The following is a 19,188-nucleotide window of genomic DNA, read 5'->3' as shown; positions in this document are numbered from 1 at the left end:
GGGCCACCTGTGTCAGTCTCTGAAGTTTTTTTTTATTGTTTTTTCCTTTCTTTCTTTTAAAATGTTTTGCTTCTTTATACACAGGATGATTTATTTTACATATTTGTCAGTTAAGGGTTTTTTTGGGGGTAGGGGTGTTGTTTTTAAAGTTGAAATCCATGTGTGCCCTCATAAATATCTGAATAAATCTCTGGGTAACAGGGCTCTGGAGCTTGTTGGTTTTACAGACTCACTTTAAATGCGGAAGGCTCTCAAACTAAGGTTGAGGACTACTGGCTATGTTATTTTGAAGGATTATGATCAAGTTCTATTTAAGAGTTCTTTATCTAATTGGTAATACAACACAGTTAACATGATAAGTTTTTTTCCTCCCATCTTGGAATTAAATTGGCAAATGAGTACTGCAGAAAGTACCATTCTTTGGCCCCTCAGATCAGAAGAAATGTGACTGCTATGTAATGGAGTGAACTTGACAAAGAAGGTGAAATAGCTCTTAAATGAAGTTTTGTTTGGTGGAGAAGGGCATTCTAGGAGGAAGGAACACAACATATTAAATGCAATTATCCAAGAATTAATTGAACATAATTGGTATAGTTGGGGGAGGAAGTAACACAACATATTAAATGCAATTATCCAATAATTAATTGAACATAATTGGTATAGTTGGGGGAGGGTGAGCAGGCTGACATTGGCTGAAAATAGAGAATTCATGTCGTGGACTGAACAAGGTTATTTGCGAAGAGTTGAGTTGGAAGAGAGAAAGGAAATGGCTGAGACTTAATAAGGAATTAAGAAAACACATTTCTAGTTGTCAGTTTCTGCAGTTGACTGTTTTGTGTTCTATCAGAAGTTTACTCCTCTCCCTTTTTAAATTTTGCTACAGGTACACAGGGACCATTATGTCTTGAAATCTCTGGAGCCAGTTTTTTTCAAATATTATTTCCCACTATCTCCATAATAACTTGGTCCTTTTTAATCTTTTTAATGCCAGTCTTTTTTCTTTTCTTTTCTTTTTGATGGAGTTTTGCTCTTGTTGTCCAGGCTGGAGTGCAGTGCCACGACCTCGGCTCACTGCAACCTCTGCCTCCCAGGTTGAAGCAATTCTCGTGCCTCAGCCTCCAGAGTAGCTGGGATTATAGGTGCCCGCCACCTCGCCTGGCTAATTTTTTGTATTCTTAGTTGAGACAGGATTTCAATATGTTGGCCAGGCTGGTCTCGAACTCCTGACTTCAAGTGATCCACCGGCCTTGGCCTCCCAGAGTGCTGGGATTACAGGCGTCAGCCACCGTGCCTGGCCTTTAATGCCGATCTTTTGTAGAAGTACTTAACATTAGTATTCTCTACTTATATTAGCATGAAGAAGATAAGTCAGTGTAGCTGCTTGGGCGACTTGTAGTGGCTGAAAAACAGCTGAGTATAATTATGACTCATGTACATTTCTTTCTTTCAGGGGTGGCCTATGTATGCACAGCTACTGATTGATTTATTCAAATATTTAGCGCCTTTCCTTAGAAATGTGGAACTCACCAAACCTATGCAAATCCTCTACAAGGTAATTAACTTGGATTTATTATAAATTAAAATAACTGAGATCTTAAGAAAATACACTTTAGGAATCTGAGGCCTTATTTTGTTTTTATTAAGCCTTTGAGGCATGATATACATTCAGAAAAGTGTAAAAATCAAGTGTACTTGCATAACCAGCACCCAAGTTGTACAGTGTTTGTATATGTTCAACTGTAGAAGATACTACAGTTTTACAAAGCGTTTGTACCAGTTTATACTTGTAAACAGCTTGGAGGAGTTCCTGGTTTTCCCCCATCTTCATCTTGCCATACCTGGTATTATCTGTTTTTCATTTTAGCCATTTTGGCAGTTGTACTGTGAGATCTCATTGTGGATGGAATTTTGTTTGTTGGTGATTTATCTTTTTTTTTTTTTTTTTTTTTTTGAGACAGAGTCTCACTCTGAAACCCAGGCTGGAGTGTAGTGGCGCGATCTCAGCTTACTGCAACCTCCACCTCCCAGGTTCAAGTGATTCTTGTGCCTCAGTCTCCCTAGTAGCAGAGACTACAGGCATGTGCCACCATGCCTGGCTAATTTTTTGTATTTTTAGTATACATGGGGGATCTCATTACATTGGCTACGCTCGTCTCAAACTCCTGACCTTAAGTGATCAGTCTGCCTCAGCCTCCTGAAGTGCTGAGATTACAGGCGTGAGCCACTGCACCCACCCTCCTTGATGATTTCTTAATGAGGTTTTCATGTGTAGATCAGCCATGGATATCACCTTTTTGTGATGCTCCTCTTCCAGTCTTTTGGCTCTTGTTTGTATTTTTATTTATTAAATAATTCTTTATATGTTTTAAATACAAGCCCTTTGTTGTTACTATATATTCAAACATCTCCCACTCTCACAGCTTGCCCTTTTACTCCCTTAAAGGAAGGGGGAGGTGTCTTTTGAGGATCAGAAGCTTTAAAATTTATTGTAGTCAAAATTGCAGATTTTTAAACTTACATTAAAAGTTGCTTTTTGTGACTTGTGTAGGAAATCTTTGTGTGTCTCAGTGTGCTAAGGTGTTCTATTTCCACCGATCTGAATTGTCAGATTTATGAGCATAAAGTCGTTTAATGTTCTGAAACTATTTTTTATGACTGTAGGATCTGTAATGTCATTCCTGACATTAATAATTTTTGTGTTTTCTCTGTCAGCCTTGGTTAGGGTTTATCAATTTATTTTTTCTAATAACTAACTTGGGCCTTGATTTTCTCCCTTTTCAGTACTTTAAAAAATTTATTATATGCTTTTACTCTACTTTCTTTGGTTTTCATTAGTTCTTTTTTTTTTTTTTAGCTTCTGAAGATAGACGCTTACATCATTGTATTTTTATTTTTTGTCCAGTCTCCTCTTCTAGCATATTCATTTCAGCCTGTAAACTCTTGATGCCTAGTTTTTCATGATACCTAAATGGAAATATTTGATAAATCATCTGTGATAATGTTAATTAAAGCCTAAAACTTTTTAAGAAATGTTACTAAAGTATACTTTATTCTTTTGAGGGGGGTGGGGGGCTTAAGTTACAATAGGAAAACGTTACTCCATTTTCCTTAGTGTGGAAATATTTTTCTTGTTTTTTAAAAATAGGGCACTTTAAGAGTGCTGCTGGTTCTTTTGCATGATTTCCCAGAGTTCCTTTGTGATTACCATTATGGGTTCTGTGATGTGATCCCACCTAATTGTATCCAGTTAAGAAATTTGATCCTGAGTGCCTTTCCAAGAAACATGAGGCTCCCCGACCCGTTCACTCCTAATCTAAAGGTAAGGTTCCAACTAGTTAAAGGAAAACTTATGTCTTAATATTTCAGTCCTTTCTCTGATAAGTAGACTGTTCAGCACTTTCCTACCCAACATAACACGCACACTGTTAGTTAAGGGTACTCTTTAAAGGAAATAATGTTATTAAGCCTGATAGAAGGTATGATATTGTTGCTATTGCTGTTGCTGGTGAATATTGGTTCACAGCATTTTTCTAGTTGCTAGTTTTCATGTTAATTTTGATGTTAAATTTAGCTCTATTTACAGAACCACAGCTTAGGTGTTGGGGCAGTCATTTGCTGGGTGTGCCCCACATGGCAAAGAATTGCAGAACAAACAGACTTTTGTAATCTTTTTCTTTTTTTGAGGCAGAGTCTTACTCTGTGACCCAGGCTGGAGTGCAGTGGTGCAGTCTCGGCTTACTGCAACCTCCCCTTCGCTGGTTCAAGCTATTCTCCCACCTCAGCCTCCCAAGTAGCTGGGATTACAGGCACTCGCCACCACACCTGGCTAATTATGTGTTTAGTAGAGATGAGGTTTCGCCATGTCAGCCAGGTTGGTTTTGAGCTCCTCACCTCAAGTAATCTGCCTGCTTCGGCCTCCCAAAGTGCTGGGATTACAGGTGTGAGCCACCACGCCCTGCCATAGTCTCCATATTTCACAGTTTTGTGTCTGTGCACTTGTGCAGTTGTTCCTTGGTCCCTTGCTATTCTTGGAGGATTGGTTCTAGGACCCACTGGGACACCAAATTTTAAGTATGCTTAAGTCCTGTATGTAAAGTGGCATATAACCTTTGCATATCCCCTTAAATGACATCTGTAGTGCTTATGATACCTAATGTAGTGTAATGCTATTATGGAAATAACTATTTTAAACTATATTAATAACTTTTTAAATTTTGTGTTTTTTATTGTTGTATTATTATTTATTTGTATTTATTTATTTATTTTTGAGACAGAGTCTCACTCTGTCACCCAGGCTGGAGTGCAGTGGCGCAATCTCAGCTCACTGCAACTTCCGCCTCCTGGGGTCCAGTGATTCTCCTGCCTCAGCCTCCCAAGTAGCTGGTACTACAGGTGCCCGCCACCATGCCTGGCTAATTTTTTTTTTGTATTTTTAGTAGTGACGGGGTTTCACTAGTTGGCCAGGCTGGTCTCAAACTCCTGACCTCACGATCTGCCTGCCTTGGCCTCCCAAAATGCTGGGATTACAGGCATGAGCCACTGCACCCGGCCTTTATTGTTGTATTATTTTTTATTGACCCCATCATCTACCTCTACCTTCACCCCCCATATTTTCGATTTGAGGTTAATTAGATATGGAACCTAAGGGTATGGAGAACCCACTGTATTTTTTGTAAGTTGTTGGAATAAAGGAGAGAGAGGACCACTTAAAATCTCACCACCCTGACATGGCTACTATAGTTTGTTTAAGAGACAGGGGTCTCGTTGTTTTGCCCAGGCTGAAGGGCAGTGACTATTCACAGGTGTGAACATAGTGCACTTCAGCCTCAGGCTCCTGTGCTCAAGCCATCCTCCTGCCTCAGCCTCCAGAGTAGCTGTGACTAGAGGTGCACACCACTAGAAGTGCCCAGCTATAGTTTAAATGTAGTCTGTACTCTGACACATGGATTTTTTTTTTTTTTTTTTTGAGACGGAGTTTCGTTCTTGTTGCCCAGGCTGGAGCGCAATGGCGTGAGCTCTGGCTCACTGCAACCTCTGCCTCCTGGGTTCAAGCGATTCTCCTGCCTCAGACTCCCGAGCAGCTGGGATTACAGGCACCACACCCAGCTAATTTTATATTTTTAGTAGAGATGGGGTTTCTCCATGTTGGTCAGGGTGGTCTTGAACTCCCAACCTCAGGTGATCCGCCTACCTCGGCCTCCCAAAGTGCTGGGTTTACAGGCGTGAGCCACTGCGCCCGGCTTCAATTTTTTTTTTTTTTTTTTTTTTTTTTAAAGGAGTAAGTGTGATGTCTGGTCTTGCTGGGGCTTCTTTTCAAAGACTCTTGGTGAGTGAGGAATCTTATTCCGGATTATTATTTTGAAACCCAAGTCCAAGAAAAATCAGTTAGTTGTGCAAATTAGACCTTTGCCCAAAAGGTATCTTGCCTCTGGGAAGGAAATACATTATAGAGTGGGAAATTTTTATTATTTTGAACCAAGATTCTTCTAAAGAAAGAAAGACTGATTAATAAAATGTGGCAGCTGTGCTCTTCAAGGCATTTATAGTGTATATAGTTTTAGAAAAACAGTCCCACCACTTAAGCATAGATGTAATTTACTAATAAAAATGATTCTGCTTGTGATTCTTGCATTTTATCTGTGGCAGGTGGACATGTTGAGTGAAATTAACATTGCTCCCCGGATTCTCACCAATTTCACTGGAGTAATGCCACCTCAGTTCAAAAAGGATTTGGATTCCTATCTTAAAACTCGATCACCAGTCACTTTCCTGTCTGATCTGCGCAGCAACCTACAGGTTAATCGGTTTGGTTTAAAACTCATCTACGTCTTCCATATAAAGCACTTTCTATGTATGGTCCTGTGTGTGGTCCATTTGGGAGTTAGTCTTCTATTGTCATTTCCATCAATTGGGTGAGGTTGATTAACTGGATTTACGTATTTTACTAGTTCATTTAATCAGTGATATTTTGCTACAGCTTTGGACAAGACAGCACTAGAAGAGTAGACCACAGACAGTCATTAGCTGTTGGTACTCCTAGGATTTTTCTGAATACCTGGATGCTGATTTACATTTCTCTATAGGATATTTTGGAAAGTTATATATTTACAGTCTGTATATGCCATGCAACTACAACTTTCTCTCCAAATCTTTAATTGGCACAGTGCATATTTTGATTTTATAAACTTTACTTTAGAGCTGTGCCTTGAGCTTCGGCTTCCTGAGGGAAATCACATTTCTCTTATTGATACAACCACCTTTGGAGCATCTGTGTATTTGTTAAATAACCTCACAAATTCAAGCAAGTGAATCACAAATAAATGTTTGGCCTTTCCATGAAGGTGTAAGAAGGGTTTAGAAATACTGGTGCTAGAATTGGTCCTCTGTAGGAGTAAGCATAAGGAGTTCTGTTTTGCTCATTTTAAGGTATCCAATGAACCTGGGAATCGCTACAACCTCCAGCTCATCAATGCACTGGTGCTCTATGTCGGGACTCAGGCCATTGCGCACATCCACAACAAGGGCAGCACACCTTCAATGAGCACCATCACTCACTCAGCACACATGGATATCTTCCAGAATTTGGCTGTGGACTTGGACACTGAGGGTGAGTGAAGCCTGCCAGTTTTCAGAGTAGAGTTCTCTGTGCTTTTTGCTACAATCTGATCACAAAAATGTAAAAATGCTTCAAGCCACAATAGTGAAGGAATGTTCTGTCAGTATATTTATTCACAGGTCTAGCTGATTATCTTTAATTGGACATTATCTGCTCAGTGCAGAAAATACAAAAAAGCATAAAGGAAAGAATTATCCAGAATCGTGCAGTATCAGTTTTGGTGTATGTGACTGAAGTTTTTTAGTGTGAAAATAAACTTAAAGTCCCTTTAAACATAGCTTCTTGTTACATTGTTTTGTTAGGCTGCCTTATATAAGCATTTTTATTGGTGCGTGTTTGGCAGGCATCTTGTTAAATGTTCGTGTATAAAGATTAGTGAATAGGACTCTCCTGTTCTGCAAAAAGCTCACAGTATAACTCCTGTTGCAGGTTGCAGCTTTTCTGCTTGAGCTACATTTCATTTGGTCCTCTATATTTATCTTACATAATAGAGACCCCAGTTAGGTGCTAACTAGTTGTACAGTCCTGTCCAGTTTTGCATACATATATTTTAGGGGGACACTACTCTTTAACTTTGCTATTGATTCTGGAGAGATGAATTGATGTTGCATATATGCTGCATGCCTATATGTGGGATGGATTTAAGACAGCTTAAATTCAAGATATAACAAAATTGAATACCATCACGTCCAAGAGCTCGGCAATAAAAGGACGGCAGCCTTTAGAGAAACGTGTCACTGTGACAGACTCACAAACACGAATAATGTCAAGCAGAGGCAAACAACCAAACCCAATTAAGATAATACTTATTCCAGTGTAGTTTAGACTAATCAAAATGTGGGCTGGGTACCCTTAGGGTGTCAAGACCTTTTTAGGAGGGCTGTGAGGTCAAAACTTATTTTTTTTTTTTTTGCGATAGAGTCTTGCTCTCTCACCCAGGCTAGAAGGCAGTGGCGCAATATCGGCTCACCATAACTTCCGCCTCAGGGGTTCAAGCGATTCTCCTGCCTCAGCCTCCCGAGGAGCTGGGATTACAGGCACACGCCACCATGCCCAGCTAATTTTTATGTATTTTTAGTAGAGATGGGGTTTCACCATGTTGGCCACGCTGGTCTTGAACCCCTGACCTCAAGTGATCCACTTGCCTCAGCCTCCCAAAGTGCTGGGATTACAGGCGTGAGCCACCATGCCCGGCCCAAAACTGTTTTCATCATAAAACAACATGTACATTTTTGGGTCTATTCTGTCATGAGTGTACAGTTGAATTTCTCAGAGGTTACATGAAATATACTGTAACAAGTTGAACACAGAAGCAGAAATGAGGATCCAGCTGTCTTTTATTAAGCAAGACTTAGAGATCTGCAAAATGTAGAAAGACTTAGTGATGAGTGTCACCAGAAAATAGTTCATGTTTCTTACATTAGCACATAGTGGGTCTTTTTAAAAATGAATATTTTTAAAATCTAATTTCTAATGTGGAAAATTCTGAAATAAAACACACAGAAATGAGAACTCTTTGGGGTCCCAAGAACCACTGCTTTAAACCAAAGATTAATTTGAAAGCCTCTGTCAGAAACCTAAACCCTAGCCAGTTAGAACTGTCTTCCCATATTGGCCTTTCAGACTAAGTCCTAAGTCAAGGTTTCTTAATTTCTAGGTCGCTATCTCTTTTTGAATGCAATTGCAAATCAGCTCCGGTACCCAAATAGCCACACTCACTACTTCAGTTGCACCATGCTGTACCTTTTTGCAGAGGCCAATACGGAAGCCATCCAAGAACAGATCACAAGGTAAGCGAGCAGCTTATTTTTTAAATGCTTCAAAAGGATCTCCTCCCTTTCATCTTTTTTTTTTTTCCTCTTCTCTATGCTTTCAGTGTTCAGTGAAAATCCGTTTGGGTTTTTTTTTGTTTTTTTGAGACGGAGTGTTGCTCTGTCACTCAGTCTGCAGTACAGTGGTGCCATCTTGGCTCACTGCAACCTCCGCCTCCCAGGTTCAAGCGATTCTCGGGCCTTAGCCTCTCAAGTAGCTGGGATTACAGGCGCCTGCCACCACGCCCAGCTAATTTTTGTATTTTAGTAGAGACGGGGTTTCACCATGTTGGCCAGGCTGATCTTGAACTCCTGACCTCAAGTGATCCACCCGCCTCAGCCTCCCAAAGTGCTGGGATTACAGGTGTGAGCCACCGCACCTGGCCTTCAGTGAAAATCTTTTACATGTCCAATAATGTGTTAAATGTGGGATACAATTGTGAGCAAAATGGATGGTTCCTGCCCTCTTAATACTCATTCTGATGGACATTTATCACAAGTTAGGGAATTATAAATCGCAATCATGGCTTAAATGAAAAGTAGTTTACACCACAAGGCACATTTTGATTAAAGGTCAGGAGTTTCTCTGAGGTGGTGGTGATAACCAGTCCTAAATCATGCAGGCCTATGAAGTCTATGTTAAGGAACTTGGACTTTTCCTCATTACCTCTGGGTTGAAAGCAGTAGCAATAACAGGATCATACTTGCATTTTCCTAACAATAGTTAGGAATCTGTTGCCAGATTGCCTAGACTACATATAGCATTAGAGAGATTGTGATATACACACACACACACTTTAAAAATTGGGCCAGACTCTTAAAACTTGCTCATTTGCCTAATTAAATAGTACCTATGGTGCTAAATATGGTATTCCTTTGATTTGTGTACTAAAATTTAATATCTTATTGGATGCTTAGATGATGATGTTCCATTTTGTTTATATAAAGCTGCAGTAAGTCTCCTTGGACTTGTAATCTTTGTTATGCTTCATGTACAGTTGGTACGTGAAAGGATATAAAGTTAAGCCAGTGCTTACTGGCATTCGGAAAAATTTTACCAATTTACATGTGAACTAGCAATGTTAGCTTTTTTTTTTTTTTTTTTTTTTTTTTGAGACAGAGTCTCGCTTTGTTGCCTCCTGAGTAGCTGGGATTACAGGCACCTGCCACCACGTCCAGCTAATTTTTTGTATTTTTAGTAGAGACGGGGTTTCACCATCTTGGCCAGGCTGGTCTTGAACTCCCGACCTCGTGATCCACCCATCTTGGCCTCCCAGAGTGCTGGGATTACAGGCGTGAGTCACTGTGCCCAGCCTGCAGTGTTAGAATACTTAATTCTTATTTTCTGTTTCCTTACTTTTTATTGAGAGTGAGCTTATTTATTTAATTTATCTGTTTATTTGAGACAGGGTCTCACTCTGTCGCCCAGGCTGGAGTGCAGTGGCACCATCTCGGCTCACCACAACCTCCACCTACTGGGTTCAAGCGATTCTCCTGCCTCAGCGTCCGACTGCTGGGATTACAGGCATGTGGCCACCATGTCTGACTAATTTTTATATTTGTAGCAGAGATGGGGTTTCACCATGTTGGCCAGGCTGGTCTCGAACTCCTGACCTCAGGTGATCCACCTGCCTCGGCCTCCCAAAGTGCTGGATTACAGGCATGAGCCACTGTGCCCGGCCTGGGAGCTCATTCTGGAAATTACTACTTTTTGTACTAACTTTGTGTGCCATGTACTCTGGGCTTTATGTGGCTTCCTCTCCCCCATCACCCCTTATTCTGAACAGCTGTGAGGTAGATACCATTATCTGCACTTTATATTAATACTTAGTCTTCTAGGGCTAAGAGCAGGGTTCAAACCCAGGTATTCCAACCTGTGCTATTTGGAGTATATTAAGCCACCTGTCTTTACTAAAGGTGAAAACTTTTGCATGTGGTTCAATAGTCAGGGAGAAGTTAGAAAAAAAGTAATGGAAGAAATAATCATGAATTTGTATGCTTCTTATACATTAACTAGCTCTTTCTCCCTTTTTCCAGAGTTCTCTTGGAACGGTTGATTGTAAATAGGCCACATCCTTGGGGTCTTCTTATTACCTTCATTGAGCTGATTAAAAACCCAGCGTTTAAGTTCTGGAACCATGAATTTGTACACTGTGCCCCAGAAATCGAAAAGTGAGTTCAAAGTAATTTTTAATTGTCTAGGAATGAGACTGGAGACTGAAAACCATCTGTCTCTAGGTTGGGTCAGCTGAATGAGATGCAAGGTATTGTTAGGCCTACTCTTTAATCAGAGATTTGTAACTGTCTTCATCCTTCAGGTTATTCCAGTCGGTCGCACAGTGCTGCATGGGACAGAAGCAGGCCCAGCAAGTAATGGAAGGGACAGGTGCCAGTTAGACGAAACTGCATCTCTGTTGTACGTGTCAGTCTAGAGGTCTCACTGCACCGAGTTCATAAACTGACTGAAGAATCCTTTCAGCTCTTCCTGACTTTCCCAGCCCTTTGGTTTGCGGGTATCTGCCCCAACTACTGTTGGGATCAGCCTCCTGTCTTATGTGGGCACGTTCCAAAGTTTAAATGCATTTTTTTGACTCTTGGCCAAAATTTAGAAGATGCTGTGAATATCATTTTGAACTTGTGTAAATACATGAAAGAGAAAACCTTTGTCTGGAACTTCTTGGCTTTGTGCAAGCTGTGTCCAAGGCAAGTACATAAACTGGTACCTTGTAATAAAGAGGCAGCTGATGCCATGCACTTGTCTGAGGGCATAGCTCCATGTCTTCTGACATTCCTGGTGTCCCAAAGAATAGCAAAAAGCCAGTTTGAATATTATGTAACTTATTTTTTTAATGTGGACAGGGGACCTTGAAAATCACTAAGTTATTAAAAATGTGGATGTGCTAGAATTGGATATGTCCAGGAACATGGGAAGGGCTCACTATTGGAATCCCATGAGTTTCCGTTTTGTCTCTACCCAAATGTATTCCAAAGCTGACTGCATTTGTACCATCTTATTTCTTTTGGGGATTATACACCTCAGCCGCCTGAGATGGGGGTCAGCTCTTTATATAAAGGGAAACCAGACCAGGCCTAAAGCCCACCCCCTACCCTCACCCCCACAATCCTCTCCTGAAACTTAAAAAGTGTGAATATAGGAAAGGGAACCAAATCTCATTAATTGTTCTCCCCCATTACCCCACTGAATGGCCATACAGGCTAAGCTGAATAATGACAAAGTTGAAAGGACCAATACAGCCCCTTTTATAAGGATTTTGAATGTTTTGCAAATGTATTGGTCCCTGTGTTGTATTTTGTAGCCTTTTCCCGGGCTTCAGCTCCCCTACTTCTTGTATGTGTATGCATACTGTAGCTAACCATTAAAGTCATGACACACACATGAGTCCACTGTGCCTTTCTCAGTAGCAGCAGCCAGTGCTGGTGGTGAGGAGGAAAAGTGGACAATCCAGCCCTGCAGACCTTGGGGCCATGGGGAACCACCAACTAACTTCTTGCTGAATGATTGATAGGTCATTCCTACTACTAAGCTGGCATGTTTAAGGAAATTGTATTTTTCTTCCTATTTATTTCAACACTGGACAAATGCTGGAGCAGGTTTATCTGGTTAAGCTGAGTTTAAAATACCCAGTTTTAATATCCTTTTCCCCCAGGTATTTTTTTTTTTTTAAAGAAAATGAGTAGATACATATTTAAAAACTTAACCCACTTAAAATTTGCCTTACCTTTCATGACTGTCAAGTTTTACGGCCAGAGAGGACAAAACAGTTCAAAATTAAATAATTGAAGTCCTCCTTGAGTGATGTCTTAGGGTTTATTCCCTGAGAGGTGGTTTGTGCCATCTAGACTGAACTTTGGGTAACTATCGAGTGCCAGTTACACAGCTTATTAAATCCAGAGTCTTTTCAATAAAGGTTAAGTGACTTCCTCAGACTAGACTTAGATTTAAACCAGGGGTCTACCTCCAAAGTCTATTATTAAATGCTGAAACACAACAAGACCTATTACTACCGTATGTCCACTGGCTTTGGTTAAAACTGAGAACAAAACAGCTGTAACATGCTTTAAGTAACAATTAGCAGTGATTCCCAAGTTTGCTGTTCTCAATCCTAAAACACATCACCCTTACCTGAGTTAATCCTAGCACACCACCTTTGCTACTTTTCCTCTTGGTGTTTAGTAAGCAAAAGAAAGATCCAAATTTTCCTCTTTTTCAAACATCAATGAGTATTAGCTTAGAATAAAGTTCTTATTGCTGTTCCTTCAGGGAACAGGGAAACTGCTAACTTGTCAGTTCCAACAACTGATGTAAAATCATCTTCTGACCATAGCGAACCTGTAAGGCTTGCTGTTCCCTCCAGCTGAGTTTGGCATAGACTTCCTTATTACTGAGTAAACCTTGGTCAGTTTTTAAGTCTGTGGCATAAGTCTGCAAAGTCAGTAGAACACTGTTTTGAAGCAGCTGTCTCCACGATGCTTTGAGCTTGGGAATATTTGTGATCGTCAGGCTGCCCTCTTCCCTTTTATCATCTCCCCCTCCATCCTGGTCTTTAAGCTCTCTGAACTCCTCAGCAGGCATGCACAGTACCTAGAAGCAACCACAGAGCTCTTTAATTAGATGTACTGCTTTTGTACTTCTGAAATGATTCAGGAGACTAAAGCCATCTTAGCATTTATTAAAAATCCCACATTTCCTCTCTCCTAGCTATTTTGCTTTAAATACTTAGATTATCAGCATTAAATGGCCATTTTCAGCCGTTTACCTTTAGTGTGGTGGTCAGCTCCTCTTCAGTCAGCACCTCCTCCCTCCCTATCACAAAGGCTCCCTCTTCCCCTACCATCTCCAGTTTGCATAGGAAATCCCAGCGCTCGTACACTAGGAGCCTTTCAGCTTCAGTTTTTGTTCCTGTAGATGAAACAGCAATGTGAAAGTCTCAGTACACCCAAGGGTTCATTTCTTCTTTAGTCTGCCACCCAGTCTACAAAGTCAACTGCTATTTAGCAAAGCTATTTAACCTGAGGCATGGGTATAGACACACCATCAGTGTCAAATATTGAGTTAATGATACACTCACCCTGTAATGCTGCCTCACGAACTGTCACCATCTGAATGTCAGCTGTGTCATCTGTGTTGTCAGGATATGGTTCAACAAAACCGTACATATGAATCAGTTGCCAGTTAGCCATTTGCCCATAAGTGTTGAAAATCTCATGGCCTTTAGGAATGGGCTGAGTGGCTACCATCCGAAGACAATTCTGAGGTGAAAGGGAGAAGCTGGGGCCATGCTTTTCACGGGCCAGCCCCATGAAGATTATTTCCACTTAAGAAGAGCCTTCAGCAGGTGTAGTTCAGCCATGACTGATGCTGTTAACTACCAAAGTTCTACCTTTAGTTCCTGTTAGACCCTAAACTGTGAAACAAAAAAGGGTTGGGCTGACTTTAAAAGGCCAGCTTCATGTTTAACTGGGTGGATTTCTGCACAGTCCTCTTCAGCACTTAAAAAGTTGCTAGCTTTAAAAACGAAATTTTCGGCCAGGCGCAGTGGCTCACACCTGTAATCCCAGCACTTAGGGAGGCCAAAGTGGGCAGATCACCTGAGATCAGGAGTTCAAGACCAGCCTGGCCAACACGGAGAAACCCCGTCCCTACTAAAAAATACAAAAATTAGCCGGGCATGCTGGCAGGAGCCTGTAATTCCAACTACTCGGGAGGCTGAGGCAGGGAGAATTGCTTGAACCCAGGAGGCGGAAGTTGCAGTGAGCCGAGATCACGCCACTGCACTCCAGCCTGGGCGACACAGTGAGACTCCGCCTCGGGGGGGAAAAAATGGAACTTTTGCAGATCAAAGTGGGAAAGGAAAATGGAGGCAAGGATTAAGAAATAACCATACTTACTAATTTCTGATCCTATAAATGTGCCATCTTTTGAGGCTACTTTTTATATAGAATAGAGCTGGTATAAACACAGCTTTATATCAGTTTTAGGATCGTCTTAGACCTTTGGCCTGCGAATGTCCTCATCCCTCCAAAACACGGAGACTATCACTGTTCCAGGCTGCTATCCACAGAGCCACACACAGTCTGGGCTCACTGATGTGATCAGCCAGAAAGGAATGAAACATGGCTATGAAGACCACTCAATGTCTAGCACTAAATAAATGATGGTAGTATAGTTTATCAGAGGATTAACCACAACTTAGAGGACTTTAAAATGTTTCGCATTCAAATGATTCTACAGTAATATGCATACTGAAAGGACATACAGGAGGAGTTGATTTCACCTACTCATTTTGTAGCACTAGTAAGAGAATGGAGCCTAAGACACAATGGCTTGAATCATGCTCAATCAGTGCACCAATAGGAACTCCACTCACCGCAGAGTATTCTAGATTGGCGTTGTGATTGGCTAAGTGGTTTAGTATGTCTGCAGCAGGCACCATCACGGGGGAGTTGGGCTCCTTTTCATCCTCTTCTTCCTCCAGTGGTTCCTGAAAGCTGCCATTGACAGAACCTGGCTAAGGCCCTGTCTTGGGTGAGGGACTGGGTGGATTTCACTGTTTTTCCACTTTTGTCCCTCTATAGAGTTGTAAAGAAAAGGGTTCCGTCCTCAGAGGCCCCACCCACTGACCTATAGGCCATCACAAGGGCCACCAGCTGGTGGTAGAGTTCTAGGGAGCGAACCCTGAGGCTGAAGAGATCGGGGTGGGCTTCCATGAAGGGCAGCACGATGGACTGGTACTCGCTGCGGATGTTGGCCAAATCCTTCTCCACGGCCTCAGGTACGCCTGTGCCCTGGAGCAGGCACCGGCGCTCCTCCTCTGGCCTGCAGGGACACCCACACCCAGGTTCCCTTCATTCCTTCACACACTTTACTGGGTAGGACTGGTGCAGGGGCGGGGAAACTGTTCTTGCAGCAGGCTACGGTGCAGGCGCTCCCCAACCCCTCCCAAGGCTCTCACCAGAACATCGGGTGCTCCAAGCGGCCCAGCTCGGGCCAGAGCGCAAAGTAGGGCCTCCAGCGTGAGGCCGGGGCCTGCAGCTCGTGGAGCAGCGCCAGCAGCAGTGGCACCCAGCCCGACTGGCTCTGCAGCGCAACTCGCTCTGAGGAAGACACAGGTGTGAGCGCCCCGGCGCGGCCTCGCGGGCCGGGCCCGCCCCGCCCCGCCCCGCCCCGCTCCAGGGCCCTAGCCCGCCGCCGTGCCCACCTCGCTCCAGCAGGCCGCGGATGGAGCAGGTGTGCTGCGACAGGAGCGCGGCCCGCGGCACCACGAACAGCAGCTCTCCGGCCTGCACGCTCTCCCGGGCCACCATGCCGTAGCCGGCCACCGTGCCCTGCCGGCTGACCGCCACCTGAGCAGGAGGAGGGCTGGTCAGGGCAGCCCGCGCCCCGCCGCGGGTCCTCCGCCCGCCGGCTCGCTCGCTCACCTTGGGACTCAGCTCCAGCCCCACCCGCCGGCACCAGCTCAGGAAGCAGGCCACAGGATCCGGGTCGCCGCCGTCCACGGGCCCCGCCACCTGAGATAAGTGCGCGCAGTGACCAGGTCCGACCCCCAGAGAGGCCGCTGGGAACTGCAGGAGACCGCGGCGCGAGCGCAGAACGGGCTTTGGGTGGAGGAGGGGACGAGCGGAGAGGGGCGCGGGACCCGCGGGAGGGAGCGGAGGGGGCGCAGGCGGACGGTTCTGCGAACGGAGAAGGGGTGAGGCGCGGAGGAAAAGGCTGGACCCCGCGCCCGCCACTCACCCGTGGACGCTTCGCCTGGGTCGCCATGGTCTAAGAGCGCGTTTCCCCGCGGGCCGGCGCACCGCGCGGTCACTTCCGGCGTCTCTGGCCCCGCCCCGGCGCCGGAACCACGTGGTGCCTGTTTTGGCGTCCACGCTGCAGACTGGCCGGAGTTACCGCCGGCTGGAATCGTTCCTCATGAAAACATCTTGAGTCCAGGATCTCCAATTGCACTCACGCGCTGCGAGTGCAGAAGGAGAGTCCCGTGCCGCTTGGCGCCTGGTTCTGAGCGAGGTACAGCCCTGGCCTTCGGTCTGTCCCCGAGGGCTGAGGCTTCTTGCGGTCTGGGTGCAAGAACAAAATACGGTTTCTGGATCGGAAGCTGAGGGTCTGGTGGCTGGCCGGTGGTGAGCGACGCAACTGGGCGGCGAGCGACCTCCTGATCTCGACCCCTTGTTGCCGATGGCCATGGAACCCTTTTACTGGTGGTATTCGTTCAGAGCAGTTTTCGTGTGTGTTTCAGAGTGGTGTGGCCTAGAGGGCTCCTGGATCTAGAATAGATCCTCTCTGCCCTTATTTGCCAGTACATCCTCGTTTTTGTTTTTGTTTTTAATTCTTACATTTTTTTTTTAATACTTTAAGTTTTAGGGCACATGTGCACATTGCGCAGGTTAGTTACATATGTATACATGTGCCGTGCTGGTGCGCTGCACCCACTAACTCGTCATCTCGCATTAGGTATATCTCCCAATGCTATCCCTCCCCCCTCCCCCCACCCCACAACAGTCCCCAGAGTGTGATATTCCCCTTCCTGTGTCCATGTGATCTCATTGTTCAATTCCCACCTATGAGTGAGAATATGCGGTGTTTGGTTTTTTGTTCTTGTGATAGTTTACTGAGAATGATGATTTCCAATTTCATCCATGTCCCTACAAAGGACGTGAACTCATCATTTTTTATGGCTGCATAGTATTCCATGGTGTATGTGTGCCACGTTTTCTTAATCCAGTCTATCATTGTTGGACATTTGGGTTGGTTCCAAGTCCTTGCTATTGTGAATAATGCCGCAATAAACATACGTGTGCATGTGTCTTTATAGCAGCATGATTCATAGTCATTTGGGTATATACCCAGTAATGGGATGGCTGGGTCAAATGGTATTTCTAGTTCTAGATCCCTGAGGAATTGCCACACTGACTTCCACAATGGTTGAACTAGTTTACAGTCCCACCAACAGTGTAAAAGTGTTCCTGTTTCTCCACATCCTCTCCAGCACCCGTTGTTTCCTGACTTTTTAATGATTGCCATTCTAACTGGTGTGAGATGGTATCTCATAGTGGTTTTGATTTGCATTTCTCTGATGGCCAGTGATGATGAGCATTTTTTCATGTGTTTTTTGGCTGCATCAATGTCTTCTTTTGAGAAGTGTCTGTTCATGTCCTTCGCCCACTTTTTCATGGGGTTGTTTGTTTTTTTCTTGTAAATTTGTTGGAGTTCATTGTAGATTCTGGATATTAGCCCTTTGTCAGATGAGTGGGTTGCGAAAATTTTCTCCCATTTTGTAGGTTGCCTGTTCACTCTGATGGTAGTTTCTTTTGCTGTGCAGAAGCTCTTTATTTTAATTAGATCCCATTTGTCAATTTTGTCTTTTGTTGCCGTTGCTTTTGGTGTTTTGGACATGAAGTCCTTGCCCACGCCTATGTCCTGAATGGTAATGCCTAGGTTTTCTTCTAGGGTTTTTATGGTTTTAGGTCTAACGTTTAAATCTTTAATCCATCTTGAATTGATTTTTGTATAAGGTGTAAGGAAGGGATCCAGTTTCAGCTTTCTACATATGGGTAGCCAGTTTTCCCAGCACCATTTATTAAATAGGGAATCCCTTCCCCATTGCTTGTTTTTCTCAGGTTTGTCAAAGATCAGATAGTTGTAGGTATGCGGCGTTATTTCTGAGGGCTCTGTTCTGTTCCATTGATCTATATCTCTGTTTTGGTACCAGTACCATGCTGTTTTGGTTACTGTAGCCTTGTAGTATAGTTTGAAGTCAGGTAGTGTGATGCCTCCAGCTTTGTTCTTTTGGCTTAGGATTGACTTGGCGATACGGGCTCTTTTTTGGTTCCATATGAACTTTAAAGTAGTTTTTTCCAATTCTGTGAAGAAAGTCATTGGTAGCTTGATGGGGATGGCATTGAATCTGTAAATTACCTTGGGCAGTATGGCCATTTTCACGATATTGATTCTTCCTACCCATGAGCATGGAATGTTCTTCCATTTGTTTGTATCCTCTTTTATTTCTTTGAGCAGTGGTTTGTAGTTCTCCTTGAAGAGGTCCTTCACATCCCTTGTAAGTTGGATTCCTAGGTATTTTATTCTCTTTGAAGCAATTGTGAATGGGAGTTCACTCATGATTTGGCTGTCTGTTTGTGTGTTGTTGGTGTATAAGAATGCTTGTGATTTTTGCACATTGATTTTGTATCCTGAGACTTTGCTGAAGTTGCTTATCAGCTTAAGGAGATTTTGGGCTGAGACAATGGGGTTTTCTAGATATACAATCATGTCGTCTGCAAACAGGGACAATTTGACTTCCTCTTTTCCTAATTGAATATCCTTTATTTCCTTCTCCTGCCTAATTGCTGTGGCCAGAACTTCCAACACTATGTTGAATAGGAGTGGTGAGAGAGGGCATCCCTGTCTTGTGCCAGTTTTCAAAGGGAATGGTTCCAGTTTTTGCCCATTCAGTATGATATTGGCTGTGGGTTTGTCATAGATAGCTCTTATCATTTTGAAATACATCCCATCAATACCTAATTTATTGAGAGTTTTTAGCATGAAGGGTTGTTGAATTTTGTCAAAGGCTTTTTCTGCATCTATTGAGATAATCATGTGGTTTTTGTCTTTGGCTCTGTTTATATGCTGGATTACATTTATTGATTTGCGTATATTGAACCAGCCTTGCATCCCAGGGATGAAGCCCACTTGATCATGGTGGATAAGCTTTTTGATGTGCTGCTGGATTCGGTTTGCCAGTA

At 43.3% G+C, this 19,188-nt stretch overlaps 2 protein-coding genes across 31 annotated transcripts in view; one reads left to right on the top strand and one right to left on the bottom strand.

Annotated features, from left to right (window-relative positions):
* Positions 1 to 11,822, top strand: part of CNOT1 (CCR4-NOT transcription complex subunit 1) — a 110,344-nt gene extending 98,522 nt beyond the window's left edge. For all 29 annotated transcript variants that reach the window (XM_511007.7, XM_009430906.5, XM_009430912.4 and 26 more), the window contains 7 exons: positions 1,451 to 1,552; positions 3,146 to 3,319; positions 5,647 to 5,796; positions 6,427 to 6,607; positions 8,274 to 8,406; positions 10,465 to 10,599; positions 10,746 to 11,822. In XM_511007.7, the coding sequence (XP_511007.2) occupies positions 1,451 to 1,552; positions 3,146 to 3,319; positions 5,647 to 5,796; positions 6,427 to 6,607; positions 8,274 to 8,406; positions 10,465 to 10,599; positions 10,746 to 10,824 (954 nt within the window). In that variant the 3' untranslated portion in view covers positions 10,825 to 11,822. The remainder of the gene's footprint in view (positions 1 to 1,450; positions 1,553 to 3,145; positions 3,320 to 5,646; positions 5,797 to 6,426; positions 6,608 to 8,273; positions 8,407 to 10,464; positions 10,600 to 10,745) is intronic.
* A 420-nt stretch (positions 11,823 to 12,242) lies between these two features.
* SETD6 (SET domain containing 6, protein lysine methyltransferase) lies at positions 12,243 to 16,287 on the bottom strand. Of its 2 annotated transcripts, XM_016929964.4 has the most exons (9): positions 16,184 to 16,287; positions 15,868 to 15,957; positions 15,648 to 15,792; positions 15,402 to 15,543; positions 15,071 to 15,265; positions 14,817 to 14,937; positions 13,518 to 13,698; positions 13,206 to 13,348; positions 12,243 to 13,030 (listed from the first exon to the last, which is right to left on the bottom strand). In XM_016929964.4, the coding sequence occupies exons 1-9, from the start codon at positions 16,208 to 16,210 to the stop codon at positions 12,725 to 12,727; spliced, it is 1,350 nt and encodes a 449-aa protein (XP_016785453.1). In that variant the 5' UTR covers positions 16,211 to 16,287; the 3' UTR covers positions 12,243 to 12,724. The 2 variants fall into 2 exon arrangements, with proteins under 2 accessions (XP_016785453.1, XP_016785452.1); XM_016929963.4 differs by having other exon boundaries at positions 15,648 to 15,957.
* Between the last annotated feature and the right edge of the window lie 2,901 nt (positions 16,288 to 19,188).

Source organism: Pan troglodytes, chromosome 18 (genome assembly GCF_028858775.2).
Source record: "Pan troglodytes isolate AG18354 chromosome 18, NHGRI_mPanTro3-v2.0_pri, whole genome shotgun sequence".
Taxonomy (NCBI): Eukaryota; Metazoa; Chordata; class Mammalia; order Primates; family Hominidae; genus Pan; species Pan troglodytes.
The sequence above is the reverse complement of the archived record's forward strand: the minus strand, read 5'-3'. Positions and strand labels throughout refer to the sequence as shown.